Genomic DNA, 16,106 nt, shown 5'->3' with positions numbered 1-16,106 from the left:
GAGTTTCACATAAAAAATGTTTTCAAATTGAGATCTGCACCATGATATTCCCTTTACCATGTTGCGTCACATATATTCTTCTTGTTCTTCAGCATGGGGTGGAGTGTGTATGTGTGTATAGGAACGGTCAAACAAAGGTCAGAGGTGGTGTTGTATCTCCGATTGTGACTGTAATTTAATGTTTTTACAAAACAACCACTCGTCAAACAAACAAAGCCAATCCAAATTCAAATTAGTGAAACGAGTGCGGCAGGAGACGGACAGAATGAGTACCGGAGGGAGGGAGGTAGAAAGAGAACAAAAGAAAGGGGCAAATCAGCCATACCACTTCGGCGTCTCCGTAGAAGGCGGCCAGGTCAAGCGGGGTGCGGCCGTTCTTGTCTGCGTGGTCGGTGGCCGCCCCCCTCTCCACCAGGGAGCGCACCACAGGCATGTGGCCCTTCAGACACGCCCAGCTCAGGGCTGTCAGGCCCTCCTTGTCCATCAGGCTTATGGATGCACCTATGAGGATGTGAAGTTAGACTACATTACCCAGGATGCACTGCAACAGAAAACGATCTGACCTGCGTTAGCTTAATATGACGCTCCAGTCTCAATGTCTGTTACGTGAATTTGTATAGTGTTATTTCAACTTGACATTATATTGGGTTATTGACAGCAGAGTTGAGTCGATTTATCATGGTTTCACACGTAACCTTGTGCCAGTGTTGCATTTTAATGATTAATAATAATCATTAAGACCTTCCCTTGGGAATAATAATAGTTATTTATCGGACGCTTTTATCCAAAGCGACTTACAGTTGATTAGACTAAGCAGGGGACAATCCTGATTTAAAAGGCCTGTGTGTCTTTGGGAGGTGAATGCAAGCGCATTTAGGTGGAGACTGAGCCAGCGGACCCAGATGAGGCTTAGTTGCCTTGTGTGGCAGGTGCCCTGTGTGGCAGGTGCCCTGTGTAGCGGCTCACCCTGCGCCAGCAGGAACTCCACGGTGCCCAAGTGGCCCTCGGAGGCCGCCATCATCAGAGGAGTGCGCCCCTGTTTGTCGGCCATGTTAACGTCAGCGCTGTGTGTGACCAGCAGGTCCACAATCTGAGGTGGGTGGGAACACAGAAACACAGAGAGAGTGTCACAAGAACTGTACCTACAGAGCCTTTCTCTGCGAACCTAAACACTGTTACTAACAAAATCTCTACTGACTTTTGTGATACAGATACATATCACATAAGCAGAACCCAAAAGTTCAAGTGTAAGTTGCACAACGTTCTGAATTAGAGAATTGAATATTCAAGAAATGGTACTTGTTATGACTGGTAAAATAACACACAATACTGTACATACAATGTTATTGTACAATGCCTTTCCCTGAATCAATTTTTATTCATGTTTATGCTCATTATGTTTCACATGCCTTGTTTTTTCTGAGAAAGACAATGATCAAAATATCTATATGAAAACCAGAAATGTATTTTCGGGAGGAGTGGCCTGTGCGTGTGCCCCACCCACCTGCCAGTGGCCCTGTCTGACGGCACTGAAGAGTGGGACGATCCCACGCCGGTTGGGCTGGGCCACAGCTGCCCCCTGCTCCAATAGCAGCCTGCAGACGTCCAGTTTGCCTCGCCCTGCGGCCGCCGTCAGTGCTGAGGAGAAGGGGAAGGTTTGGGTCACGACACATAAAACTGTTTTATTGCTACTTCTTGGTCAGTTGGTTATCTGATTAATCTACAAGGTTCAAGTTCAAGTTTTTGTCTATGTGGTCATTTCTTGCACTTTAAACTGTACTTCCCTCTAATGTTTTCAGCAAACTTTTGCATTGTTTTCCACTTTATTGTACATCCATCTGGATCACAGTGTCTGCCAAATGCCTGTAATATAATGTAATGTAACACAGAGACACGCCAGGCTGTACTGCAAGTGAATAGGACTCTCTACAGTACCAATCTCCGCAGACTTTCCAACTGAAGATATCAAATGACCTCGCATTATATTGGTTTACAGACTGTAGCGTTGACTGACTAGTTTTAACTTTTTTGGATTCGCTGCACGTATTCCAGCACACCTTCAGACAGAGATGTTCTGTAGCTTCATCCTGACCACACATGTCCAAATCAGCGTCAACAAATAAAATGCGTCACATAGCCTAGCGCGTGTCAATGTCAACCAGACCTCGATGAGCTGCATTTCAAGGCCTGCGCTGAAAGAAGGGACCCTATTGCTGTGCACTGAAACTTTTTTCCGTCCCTATCTCCACTGCAGCAGACGCGGTCGGTGTCACCTGGAAAAACAGCGGCTCACAGAGTGTAATGCACATAGTCTGCGGAGCGAGAGGGAGAGTGTGTGTACAGGACTGACACACACACACACTCTCTCACGGATTATGACCTCAGTACTGGCTCGAGGTGCTGGCTCAGAGGCAAAGGCACTGTAAAAACTAAAAAATAAGTCTCAACAGGTCTTTCAGAGCCAGATTCACTAAATGATTGCGGATGCTTTTCCAAATGCAAGTCGGTACAAGGTTGCAATTTCTACATGGGATTCACTTACTTTAACGGTCACAATGGGTCAAAATTGCTATTAGTGGGGATTCTGAGACTTTCCTTTTGATGCATAATTACATTTGTTCATGCATATGTATGCCTGCAGTGAATGCTCTGAACGGGGGAGATTATGGACAATTAAAGTCACTGTTGAGTGAATGTTTTTGCTCAGTTTCCTCAGTAAATCTGGCCCTTTTAGTCTGATACTAATCTTATTTTTATTACCTTTTTGCTCAAAAAGACAAAAAGAAAATACTGCCAATGACACAAGGCTTTTAGTCATTTCAAGATTTGCAAATGGGGTAAGGAAATTTCACTTAAAACAAGCTAATCACATTTTCTACTTGAGAGAAAAAAAAAAAGATTTTAAGTGTCATTACGTGGCTATAGCAGTTGTAAACCCTTTCAATATGAAGCGACTTCACTCAATTCCCAAGGGGTTTTTTCGGCTTTGGTGGAGAAAATTGAGAAAGTTGAGAATTTATTAGGCTTTTAACAAGTGCTCAAAACAATAGTACAGCAGTCATTCTGATTGGTGGAAAAAGTACGAGGTCGAGAGTGCCATATTGCACACTTGGGATTTCACGGGAGTTATGCTCGAGTACATACGGCCCTCTTGGGACTGAAAGGGTTAAGACAGGCTTTTATTCAGCGGACGAGGAGAAATAACTCGGTTCTAAAAGAGGAGTGGAGACTGCGTATGGAGAGGAGGCTCCCCGTGGGAGTCTGCTGCCCTTCCTCTGCCTCTCTCCGGCTCCCGTTTCTGCACTGCGGCTGCCCCTCTTCAGCGTGCTGCAGCTTTCCCCAGGCGACAGGCACCCCCGGCACGGGGGAATTTCAGCCAAATTCAGCACGCGGAGCAAGGACGAGCCGCCCGTCCTTCCCTCTGCCCAAGGAGACCGCAAGGCCGGGTCTATTTTAAGCAGCGTTCTGTTCCGGCACGGCTATTATGTTACACTGCTGCAGTAGGCTATTTTTGGGCACAATAGCTGGGTGCGGTTGTGTGTTTCACGGGACGGTAAACACTGATTTTCTTTATACAATACCATTCCCCCAAGGGGAACTTCAGAGCTGGAGTTTTGACTTGAGTTTGTCTTTCCTTACGGACAGACTGAACGGTCAGAGCAGGATCAACATGACGGGCACCTTAAGGAGGCTGCTATAGAAAGAGCAATGCAGAACAGGGGAGCCGCGGGGGAAGAGGGAGGCTGATGAACATTCGCTGATGAAAGGCCGTCCCCCCGTCACCCCCCCACCGCCGGCTGATTCCAAGTTTGTCGCCGTTAAACCGTGAGCAATTCATTTTTTATCTGGGACCATTCGTCTTCTGCTTCGGGTGAAAGGTGGAGAGATGGCCCGGTAATGAGGGCTTACAGCACGTGGCCTCACCCGCTCCCCTGCTGGAAATACCAGCGAAGACCAGCTGGGATATTAAGCTGGATTCAGGTGGTTTAAAGGTGGATTATGAAGGAGTTGAAGGTGCTATAAATCACTGTGAAGTATAAAAAAAACAGCGCACAGACCCCAAATAAATGCCCAAGAGCGGTTTCTGCTGTATGCTCAAGGCATACCTAGTACTTCCAAACCACCTTGGATTTCGATATTTTCTCGGTCCAGCAGGCAAAATGGCCCGCCGCTCAGCTGAGCGCAGGAGTTTGTTAGCGTAGCGGAGGTGTCAGGCAAGCAATCTGTAATTGCCATATTTATAAAGCAAAAGTGTGAGAGACTGTCAGGTAGTTACCACGCTAGGCAGTTGACGGTGACAGCTAGACAGGAAAGGGATAAATTAATAATGAAAAGCAGCAAAATGCACTGGCTGCCTTCAGAAGGTGCTTTGCAGTTAGCTGCATGACACCCAGACTAATTGACAGGTTTGTAAGGTCCATGTTATGCCCTCGGTGAGAAGGTAGGCTGTAATGGAGACAGCCCCATTCAGAGTAAACAGCTGAATAGTATCAACACCCTAATGAATTGTAACTCAGAGCCGATATTTCTGGGTTAAAATAACTTTGACGGCCCTGAACGCTGGGCGGCCTGACATCCAGACCAGACCTACGTCAAATAAGTAATTGTTTTGAATTCAAATACTGTTCTGTGCTCGACTGGTCTTGCCTGGTGCAATTGAACCAACCAAGATGGCACGGTCTCCACTTTGTGAGGGTATTTTATAGGTGGCAATACACCAGGCATGCTCAGTAAAGCGCAGAAAAGCATTTGAATGGAACGCAATTACGTATTTGAACCAGGTCTGATCCAGACACTAGTGGGAAGTCCCGTCTCCACAGAGCTCCGGCAGAATGGCCTACCTGTTTCCCCCCACAGCGTGTCGAAGCTGTTGATCTGAGCGCGCTCCACTTCCTCCTCATCCTTCTCTGGCAGATCCAGGAGGTAGGACACAATCTGGGGGGGAGAGAACCACTCCGCTCATAACTCTGGATGAGCTAACAGCAAACTGTAACATCTGAAGTCACATTCTCTGAAGCTGGGATGAGGGGTGGTGGCTGGAGGATCAGGTTAATGGTCTCAACTTTAGTACGACTTGAGTCTTAAACTTTTGTATTTGCAGTTGTGCAGCTTTGCTGGATGCACAACTATCATTGTTTTACTTCCGGTCTTCCAGTTTTTCTTTGAAAAGGCCGGCAGGTGAATTGTTTGTGGCAGACTAGCTCTGGGAAACTTTGCGTTTGTGACTGGTGGATTAGTGATTGCTTCACTGACTTGTGTATGACAGTATTTGTATTTGACTTATAACTCTCGCCTAGCCCTTTTGATTTGTTTAATGTTTGGATTTTGTGTATGACCATTGCCTCGTTTGTTTTCGACTCTGACTCTCACCTAGCCTGTTTTGATTTATTTGCAATTTATTTATTTGATTTTGACCCTTGCTTCATCCCTTACAACTCCTAATTCCTGTCCTTTTTCAGTTTGTTCGCCCCAGTGCCTCACTCGTGCTTGACCCTGTTCGCCCACCCTGACTGTGCCCTCCTGCTCGCCATATAGTGGCTCCGTTAAAGTTACCAGTGTTTCCAGCTGGATTGTATCCTTCCAACGGGACACTGTTTGTTATTTCACTTTCTTATTTTGCCTTCTTTGTTTTTGAAGACGACCCTGGGAGGAGACCTGATCTGCATTGGGGTTTTGCCACATGCCGCTTCGAGCCCAGTAAGCTTTCGAAGACTAGCTGAGGTTTATTTAGGTTTACTTAGGCAGACAGAACTGGAGTCACTCATCGGTCTGCAGTGTGCGTTTCGTTCCCACTCCCCATTCTACACTCCATCTCCATATCCTTTACCCTGTCACAGCCTGACCCTAGACCGGGTAGCAATGTATCCATTACAAGGGCTAAGAAAGCATTTCAAATGTATTATTAATGTAAAAAAATATATTAATGAGTGATGTTTATTCCATTTGGTTTAATGCAATAGATAATGGAAACATCCTGTTAGCAGAAGTGAACGTTACTTAGCTTGAATGTCGATATCGATAGTGGTTTCATCTGGTCAAGGATGATTCTAGGTCATGGATGTTAAGCACAGGTTACATACCCTTATGTTAGGTTATGAACGTAGAGCAGGGAATAGATACATGGATAGTGCACTGTAGCCTAATGCTGCACAAACCTACCAATATATGTTATTCCCATTCGCCCACTGTTTTAGTGCTCGGTATTGGAATCCGAAGAGGAGAAATGGTATAGGGGTGTCCCTGATTAAAACTGTGATTGGTCAGAATAAGAAATGGTTGTCTGGCAGGTTGCCAGTTTAACCCCCCGCCGTGTGTGTCAAAGTGTCCCTGAGCAAAACACCTAACCCCCAATTACTCTCGATGAGCTGATTGGTACCTTGTATGGCAACCTATCGCTGTTGGTATGCGAATTTGAATGTGTGTGAATGGGTGAAGGAGAGCTATCAATTGTACAGCATTTTGGATAAAAGCGCTATATACTGCAAATGCAGTCCATTAGAGAAGAGAGGAGTGCAGCTCGTCCTGGGTTGGTCGATGCCCTCACCTCTGTGAAGCCCATGGAGGCGGCCGCCACCAGGGCCTGCTGGACTGCGTGGCTCTTGCTGAAGACGCCCTGCTGCTGGCCGCCCGCAGTCCAGTCGCACTGGATCAGGAACTTCAGCACCTCCATGTGGCCCCTGAGGGCCGCGTGCACCAGCGCGCACTGCCCGTTCTTGTCCAGGTGGTCCACCTGACCGTGAGGGACCAGGACAAAATGCGGTCAGCCTCCTCACCCGCCTGTGCGCCCCTCCCGAGTCCCTAGCCTTACGTTCCCTCACCACGCATGCATTTGAGTATCACCCACACAAACATATCACACCATGTTTATGCATGAATGATGCTAAGGGCACCCAGGAACCCTATGCATAACATAATGACAGAGTTTGAACAACATCGCAGGCAGGTTGGTGCGGTGCTGAGAGCGGGGAGCGGGAGGTCACCTTGGCTCTCTTGCGACACAGGGTGGTGACGATAGACAGGTGGCCCGCGGAGGCGGCATAGCCCAGGGGGGTGAGGCCGCTCTCCGAGGCGGTGTCCACCGAAGCCCCAAACTCCAGCAGCAAAGACACGGTGTCGGTGTAGCCCAGGTGGGCGTGCACACACAGGACGGGAGCGTTGTTCAGCACCTCCGTGCGGTAGTTCACGTTGGCCCCGCCGAGCATTAGCAGCCGGCTCACCTACGGAGGAAAAGTCTCGTCACTGAGACGCGAGGAACGCATGACCTAACGCCTGCAAGGTAACCCATGGAAACAAATTAATGGCCCATATATATCAGCGTTCTCTTCCCGGTTTTAGTATCAAAAACAACCCCAAAATGTTTGCAAAAAGAGCAGTGATGTAGGTTTTTTTGAAAACTCCTTAACCCCTCCCCCCTCCTTTGGTCAGCTCTGTGTTAACATTTAGCAACGACATCTGATAATTATGCAAAAACATATGTCTTGTTACGTGGGACATTGCTTTACAAACTCCTCAGAAAAAGACCCTTGTTTTTTTGTGTCCGCCTGCAAAAATCCAATTACCCCAGGTGACCGAAGCTTAGCAATTCAAAGAATATGGAAGGTGAAAGCTAGGTTTGGTCCAGTTTTAGCTGAGTAGTACCTTGATGTTAGGAGTGTAGAGGTTTCGGAGTGAGGCCAGGGCAGTGGAGAGGCCCTCTGTGCTGTAGGACACCCACAGCCCCTGTAAGATGGATGAGGAAACCCCAACCTTCTTGCTTAAGCCCTACAACAGAGGGAAAGCAAACAAAAAGAAAAGCATTAGCAGCAATTTTCGTAAAACGCTATTAGCTTTTATTACAACTCTTGGGGCTGATTCCACCAATTAAGACAAATTTTTATGAACTCATTTTGAGCTGATCTGGTTTGCTTAAAGAATGTTTACATGCTAGGGAAATATTTGAAAACTTGGATTTGTACATTTCCCCAATATAGAATTTTTTTTTTTTAAATGTGCTCCACCATATTTACATTTCAGTAGTGCTAACAATTGACAAAATAATAAATAAAACCTTATTTACATCCAATGTAACCACATGGCACACAACTTCATAATGAAAACATGTTATGTTTGATACCAGTCCATATGCTAGGTAACCTACTGTAAAACTGAACAGTATTGTGAGTGACTTGTATAGTCACGGTTTAGCTTGTGTAGAGAGCGGTCAAGCATGGTTCACCTTGAAGATGTGTGCTTTGAGGATGTGGTGGCCCAGCTCGATGGTCTGCTGCCGGTTCAGTTTGCCCTCCTGCCGGGAGAACCAGAAGGCCAGGAGCGTGTGACCACTCCTGCAGTGGAGGAGCAGAGAGATGTCACGCATGAGCTTTCTACTCCAAACAGTAGAGGAAGGAAGGGTGATTGACTCCGACCCTTTCTTTTTGTAGTTTCAGACAACATAGAATGCATTACAAACATGGGCAAAGTAAAAAAAAAAAAAATTTTAATTTAAAAAAAGGCAAATATATATTTTAGTCTGCACAAAGACGGGTGATGACTAGTTGCAGAATATCTGAAACCAGTGTTTGATGACACTTTTAGTTCACTGGTGGACTGGCTGAATATATCAGCTGGTGAACAATTAACCAAAGTGGCCCAGTCCAACTTGGGGTGTCGAGCTCTCTCCGAATGTTTTGAGAGGAAAACATTTACCCACATAACATGTCAGTTTAGAACGCGTTTGCAGACAATTTTGGCCCTACTCAGTATATAATACCCCTGGCCATTGTCATATATGCTCTCATGCTCCCACAAAAAAAACTCATCCCCAGACCATTCCATCTGTAAACGCCTCTGCTGTGCCATAAGCCCCTATTGAAACTCGTCTTTGGCACGGTCAAGTCAGTGGGAAGGTGGAAACAACGGCAGCATCTAATCTAACACCTGATATAATTTTCACGATAGGCCACAATCTACTTTTTTCCTGAACTGAGTGAGGTTCTGCTTCATTTAGAACGTTAAATTACGGGCATTAAATGCGAAGTAAAACGCATCCATTTGACAAGCACTAATGCTGAAATCCCTCCTCCCTCTCCCCTCACCTAGGGTCGCACAGGAACTTGGTCTTCTCGCCCTCCTCCCTCCAGATGAGCCACTCCCGGAAGGAGGGGTGCACGAACATGCGGGTGCCGTCGCGCCTCTTCACCAGGAACACCGCCAGGTTGTCCATGCGCTGCTGGAAGTCGTCCCACTCCAGGGTGCCCTCCACCGAGCCGGCGTTGATGGCCTGGTGGACCTGCTCGTCCGTCAGCGGGTGGAGCGAGGCCACGGCCACGTTGAGCAGAGGCAGGGCACGCTCGAAGGAGGACTGTGTGGGGAAGCGCATGTTGCACTGCAGCAGATACACCTCTGCCAGGCTCACCGGCACCACCTTGTAGCTGGAGCTCTTCAGCACCAGGTAGCCCTTCTCAATGAGGTCGAAGGTCAGCTTGAGGTACAGGTAGGAACCCTGGCTGAGGGCCTTGAGGTGGGTGCTCAGCTTGCCGAAGGAGGTGTTGTCCATCTTGCCATTGAGCGAGATGTTGTTCTGGATCTCGGGGCTGCTGTGGATGCGGTGCAGGATGTAGCCCTGCAGGTCCTGGTCGATGGCATCGTTCTCCTCCAGCCGGTCCAGGGAGATTTGGTGGAAGGGGAGGGTCGTGGTGATCTCCTTAAGGAAAGGGAAAAGGGGGTCAGAAGAGCGGACGTGCCTTCAAGCGGACGTTAGCAAAATATTCAACCTTTTTTCTCATTGCGACGAACGTTAGCTAACAGTTTGAAAAGGTAGTGCGTGGCAAACAGAAATGGCTGTTGATGGGGAAAACACAAAGAGGCTGTTATAATAAACTGTTATAATACACTATAATACAATATTAGTTGTTCTTACATTTAAAAATAAATCAGAGGTAAGCAATGCATCAGCTAGCTGGCATTGTCAGACATACGTCATATCCATTTGTATTAAAAGGGCATTGGTGGCAAACTAAATGGAGTGTTCATTTAAATAGTAAACAGTACTGTACATTCAACAGTAATTGTTTGCAGAAAACATTCGCTGTCATGAACTTAAGAAGCTACTTAGAAGCACAGCTCAAAGCCATTGTCAGCATGGTACAGAAACGCCAAACCCAAAACCTGGCAAAGGACCAGCTACCCTGCATAAATAGTGCCATCCTGAGGCATATCTAACTGTTTTGGCATTGTACAAAGAAGAGAGGATTATGCAAGGGTGCATTTAATTCGCAAATACCCAGCTTTAGAATCCCCTCGATCCTCCACTTTTAAGTGGATGTCCCTGACCGTGCAGAGTGGTGCTGTAACTGAAGTATTAAGCGCAGTCTCCACCAAACAGCCAAGATGAGACGAGAAGAGATGAGACAAGACTAGAGAAATTTCGGAACATCTGTGTTTAAATCCGAGAGTATGGAGTAGGCAGTTCACACCAAAGCCAAGTAAACAAATAAACGACTGTTTCCATGACGACCCGAGATAACTGTAACGTTAAATCACAAATTGTTCTAAAACTCTGGGCTCAAGACTTGAAATGATCAGTTTTCGAAACGCCAGCCGGCGAGAGCCGACATTCTAAAACCGGACAGTTCACACCGATAAAACTTTCTCTAAAGAAGTTCTAAAACAGTCTTGTTGCGTCGGCTGGTTGGTGGAGACTGGGCTTTAGAGAACGTGTTGCTGCATGGAGGTAAATGAGGAATCTCCTACCTGCAGTGTGGTCCTGACCGTCACCACCAGCTTCAGCCAGGGCGGGAACTTGCTGATGGTTTTGCTGAGGAAAGAGACGATGGTGTCACCGTAGTCGGGCTTGTGAAACTCTGCCTCGTTGAGCCCGTCGATGAGGATGATGAGATCTTCCTCGGAGGTGATCTTCCTCTCTGGAAAACATCAAGCTCTTAGTCAGTTGAGACAAAAACAGTAGCAGGACAAACCGTATGTTACAGTACAAAGACATGCAGGTTAGGCTGCCTGGGGGGGCATGAACAGGGCATTGCTGCAAAAGAGCATGCCTGCTCAGTCAACCCTGTATAAATATAGGTTAATAATAATAATAGGAATAATAATGATAATAATAATAATAATAATAATAATAATAATAATAATAGTAGTACTGTATGGGAATTGGACTGATCCTATTTAACACTGATTGTTCTAAATGTTTCAGGTTTCATTATAGCTACAAGTCATGACCACTTCTGGTATGGTAGACTGTTGATGGGAAACCCCAGATTTATTCTACAGGATAAGAGATATCTGTATCTGAAATGAACAGGACAACCTGCTCAATTGTGGTTGTACATGGAAAACCTTGAAAAAGATTAACAAGATGGAGGGATCATAGTTTCCTTATCCAAACTTAAAACCAAGGTTCCAGCTAGTGTTCTATGTCCTATGGGGGGAGGGGGGGGTTAAAACCAGGGTTAAGGCCCATCCACACCAAAACTATAACCACAAGCATAACTATAACGATAACGATGTGAGCATCCACACTGCCTAACTGTTCCGAGAATAGTCTCTCAGCTAATTCATCCGCCATTTTGCATGTTACCCCAGTAAATTTTCTGATTGCCTGTCAGTGTTTTATCGTTCACGGAGCTGGAAAAAACAATCGCTCTCAAAGTGAACCCAACAATATTGTTCGTCACGGTCATAGTCGTGGTGTGGACTCCACCATCCACTCAAGTTATATAAACATATTTAGTTATGGTTCTAGCTATCATTCCGGGTGTGGACGGGCCTACGCTCAGTGAGGAGAGCTGGGGAGGAGAACCTTTGTAGAGCGTGTCCAGGGGCTCCAGCACGCCCCTCCTGAAGGAGGCCAGGGGGTCCTGCACGCAGGAGCGCAGGCTGAGCGTGCTCTGCAGGTGGGGCTCCCTCAGCAGCTGCTCCCTGTAGGCCACCAGCTGGGGCGCGCGGCACAGCAGCGCCGCCACGTTGTGCACAAACTCCGGCACCAGGCAGGTGTACGCGTTATCCGCCTGGCAGTAGTGGTACGCCACCACCTGGTGGGGAGGGCAAACACACGGGTAAGACGCCAGACGCATAAACTCACGAGAGCCAGTGAGCTACAGGTCCAGTAAACCTATGCAGCAGGACAGGATCTACATACAGTATGCCCTAACAGAGATTAAATATGCTGTCATATACAGTGAATGCACACACTTTTTGGATGTGGAATGAAAGCAAATAAATACAATTCATGGTTTATTTCAACAGAATATATTGTCTGAAAGCAGCAAATGTTTGCATATTTTCCAAAGTCTTGCAAGTGTTTTCGAAGTGTTGCAATGTGTAAGAGGTTGGAGCCCCATAGCGTTAGGAGTTTAAGCGTAATCTAAGCGTATTATGTTAACGCTGTCAGCATCTATATTCTAAATGCGCTCAGCTTGGAGGTGCCGTGCTTCGCAGAGATAAAGCCACGAGACTGGCAGGCCAATTCCGAATAACAAACAGGTGGCAAAGTCCCTGAGACTGAGAGAAAGGACACAGCACCTGATGCAGCATCGATGCCACGGATTCAGGAGGAGGGGGAAATTATGGACTCATAACAGAATGCTAATTTCTGCACTCCGAGGGACAAAGAGCTTAAACAAAGAGAGCGGGGAAATAAAAGGGAACTGAGCTCAATTATTAATGCGTAGAGCTAACAAGATCTAATAGCTTGGCTGGAAATTGCTTTCTGCCAGTATAAATATTTCATCCTGCTGGCGGGGAGAAGCTGTTTTTCTTTTTTAAATACATTGGCATAATGTAGAGGGGGTGTGTGTGGTTGTAGTGACAGGCTGCTGATGCGCTGTCTTTGGGCAGGGCTATGACAGGGAGAGGCAGTTTGTGATAGTGTCCCTGCCACTGAGACTGCAGACCGCTGCTGGTTAATGGAAATGTGTGCATGCAGAAAAAAAGGGGTTTGGAAAGGATAAATGTATCAGGAGGGACATAAGGAGATACAGTCCCTTCAAAAAGTATTGCAACAGCAAGGCCGATTCCTTTGTTTTTGCAATACACTGAATACATTTGGGGTTGAGATAAAAAGATGAATATGAGACAAGAGTTCAGAAATTCAGTTTCTATTCCCTGGCATTTACACCTAGATGTCTTAAACTACTTAGAACATAGACCATTTTGGTCACATAAAAATTGGGTGGTCTGATACAAAAGGTAATATGTTATAAGTTGTTTAACAAATCGAGATACAAATACCAGGCTGAAATTCGGATCTGTTATCTCATGTACAACTTTTGACCTCAAACTCAATGGTCTTCAGTGTGTAGCAAACGCAAAGGAATTGGCCTTGCTCTTACAATACTTTTGGAGAGGACAGTGTTTCAACAAGGAGGACATAGGTATGGAAATAGGGAGGCATTAGGGGGTCAGTTAGGCAGTGCAGGGAGATGTCACACCTTGGCTGCCAGCCTCCTCATGGCCTCCTCTTGGCGTCGTCTCATCTCGGGGGTCCCAGGGCAACTGCCCCCGCCCAAGGTGCCATGGGAGGGCTGGGATTGGCTGAGGGGCAAGCCCTCTCCATCTGAGGGGCACAGAGAGTCATCAGCCGTTCAGCCAATACCCTCCCGCAATCCTCACTTTCAGAACACTGACACACCATCACCCTGAACACAGCTCAACCCTGGATACAAACTCAATATCTGTCTCTCTACTCAATATCACTGGGCAGTAGGGCAGGGCGATTCATTGAATTGAATTTCCAATTACGATTTTAGCGTCCCAGAATTATAAAAACAAGAAAATAAAGATAAAAACAATGTTTGTGTTGCATTTAAAGGCATACCCGAAATAAAGGGAGGCATCGTTAATTAAATGAAAAGGTGGAATAGTCCACCGTGGCTATACTGGTAACTGTAATCAGACTCTTCCATTGTAGATAATAGGCGTGTTACAGATATGTAACAATGTAAGTTAGGATAGTTAGAAGTCCTATAGTTTGTCTATAAACAAAACCAACTTAGTACCAAAGCCAATTTCTACAAAATAAGATTATGCATGTAACTTCAAACATATCCAAAGTAGAGGGTTGGGTTAAATTTCTGACACTGGTTTCTGAGTGGGTCTAAATGTGGTCTCAGCTCATGTTATCAGTAATGTACTTATCTTTACACTATCGGAAAGTGTTCTCAGACGACTCATTTGCAAATAAGATGACAGAAAGAGATATTTACTTTTGAAGATATGACTGCCAAAAATTGGTCCCTGGTGAAAGTAAGTGCATTTTTAGGGCCAAAACAAAAGTAGATGCACGTTGTCTGAGGTAAAATATGAATTCTACATACAAAATGATCTCTAGATACACATTTACTAAGATCTAGGGCTTTTCTTTACAATGCTATGGACCTCTAAATTCACCTCACATTTCATGGCACAACACGTTTTTCATTTTCAAAAAATGCATAATCGAGCCACCCTACATTAAAGCACCTCCCTGTGACACTGCAATGTATTAGTACCTCATAAAGAGAGCACAAAAGACAAGGAGGCTGTTTATTTCAAAGCACATTTAACACTCTTTTACTTTGTCTCCTTCGAGGTGGAAAGTGATTTTATCCCTGTCCACCTACGTTTGGGCGAGGCGTGGGGGCTGTCCGAGGCGATCTGCCGCATGCGGGTGCCATGGCAGCTGAGGGCCACCAGGCGCGAGATGATGGCGGTCTTGCCGTAGCCGATGTTGCCCACCACCACCACGCCGCAGTTGGTGCCCGAGTCTTCGGCACTCAACCGGGCGTCGATCTCCTGGAAGAGCCAGTCGCGGCCGGTGAACACCGAGTCCATGGTGATGCTGGGCACCTCGAAGAGCAGCGGCTTCAGCGAGATGTCCGGCGGCCGGTAGGGGGCGAAGCGCACTGAGGGGAGCGCACAGGGGAGAGGGGGTCAAGCCGTTACACAGACAGGGGGCTTGTTCCAGACGCTTATTTTTCCCCTCTTTTGGCTTTTCCTTGCTCCTTTCTCTACTCCTAGCTTCACCAGAGAAAACGCACAGGAACTGGCAATGTCCATGAATCACAGACATTTCATGCTAAGAATATGCAACAAAGTACTGCACATGACTACTTTCATTTACATAACCTTGCTGTGTCCCAAACATTATGGTGCCCTGAAATCGGGGGACTAAGTATAAACACTGCTGTAATTTCTACATATATAAATAATGCCCTTTTTGACAATGTGCACTTTAATCACGTGATTTCTTTTATTGCAAATCTCAAAATGTGGAGTACAGAGGCAAATAAATAAATGATGGGTGTTTGTCCCAAACAATACGGAGAGCACTGTATGTGTCACGTTTTCTGAAAAAATACTTCGGCAAAGGATGCGCAAATTCTTCCTTGCTCAAAGGCGTGATTGGAAGTTCCTAACTTCTAACATTTAAAGGGTTGTAATGTCCTGAAAGATGGTGGACCTCGATCGAATTCCAGGTCAGGAGCAAGGAAAAGAAAAAAGGAGGAAAGAAAAGTGATTGGAATGAGCCCAGGCACACAGTCCTTCTACCCCATCAGAAGACTCAGGGACATCACGGTTCACATGCTGATGTGAGTCACCACAAGTCCGACTTCATTAAGGTCATGAGGGTTGAGAAGGATGGAGACATCACCATCTCTGTTTGGTTAAAAAGACATTTAACGGTCCTTTGGTGTTAGACCTCACCAACAAGTCTTCTCAATTGGTACAGTTGAAATAAGTTTTGAAATAGAATACATTCTTAACATATATTTTATTTTATTTATCTTACCATCGAAAATACAAGTTGTTATAACACAGATGGAACAGAAGCAGTGTAATGCAAAATGACATACTACACTACTATGAGACACAATCAACACTATATGCATTAAGTACGAGTGGCAACTGATATTTTTAAACAAATATGTTATTCATTTTTTCTTTTTTAGATTTCATATAGATATGACCAGTTCGTAACCAACAAAATACTGCATATTTAAATTCACATGCTCTAGCATCAGTTATGCTGTGAAAGATATTAAAAGACAACCGTTATGAACATCAATGGCTCTACTAAAACTATTTTCATTGCATTTATATTGTTAATATTAGAAATATGAACGATACCGCTC

At 45.8% G+C, this 16,106-nt stretch overlaps 1 protein-coding gene across 2 annotated transcripts in view; it reads right to left on the bottom strand.

Annotated features, from left to right (window-relative positions):
• The window catches only part of tanc2b (tetratricopeptide repeat, ankyrin repeat and coiled-coil containing 2b), a 234,058-nt gene that overhangs the window by 15,150 nt on the left and 202,802 nt on the right, over positions 1 to 16,106 (bottom strand). For both annotated transcript variants that reach the window (XM_061226928.1, XM_061226935.1), the window contains 13 exons: positions 14,595 to 14,876; positions 13,425 to 13,549; positions 11,795 to 12,026; positions 10,732 to 10,901; positions 9,075 to 9,682; positions 8,216 to 8,324; positions 7,639 to 7,761; positions 6,981 to 7,217; positions 6,545 to 6,730; positions 4,842 to 4,935; positions 1,505 to 1,638; positions 967 to 1,090; positions 326 to 501 (listed from right to left, as the gene is read on the bottom strand). In XM_061226928.1, the coding sequence (XP_061082912.1) occupies positions 326 to 501; positions 967 to 1,090; positions 1,505 to 1,638; positions 4,842 to 4,935; positions 6,545 to 6,730; positions 6,981 to 7,217; positions 7,639 to 7,761; positions 8,216 to 8,324; positions 9,075 to 9,682; positions 10,732 to 10,901; positions 11,795 to 12,026; positions 13,425 to 13,549; positions 14,595 to 14,876 (2,600 nt within the window). The remainder of the gene's footprint in view (positions 1 to 325; positions 502 to 966; positions 1,091 to 1,504; positions 1,639 to 4,841; positions 4,936 to 6,544; positions 6,731 to 6,980; positions 7,218 to 7,638; positions 7,762 to 8,215; positions 8,325 to 9,074; positions 9,683 to 10,731; positions 10,902 to 11,794; positions 12,027 to 13,424; positions 13,550 to 14,594; positions 14,877 to 16,106) is intronic.

The sequence above is a fragment of the Conger conger genome, chromosome 2 (assembly GCF_963514075.1).
Source record: "Conger conger chromosome 2, fConCon1.1, whole genome shotgun sequence".
In the NCBI taxonomy this organism is placed as follows: domain Eukaryota; kingdom Metazoa; phylum Chordata; class Actinopteri; order Anguilliformes; family Congridae; genus Conger; species Conger conger.
The sequence above is the reverse complement of the archived record's forward strand: the minus strand, read 5'-3'. Positions and strand labels throughout refer to the sequence as shown.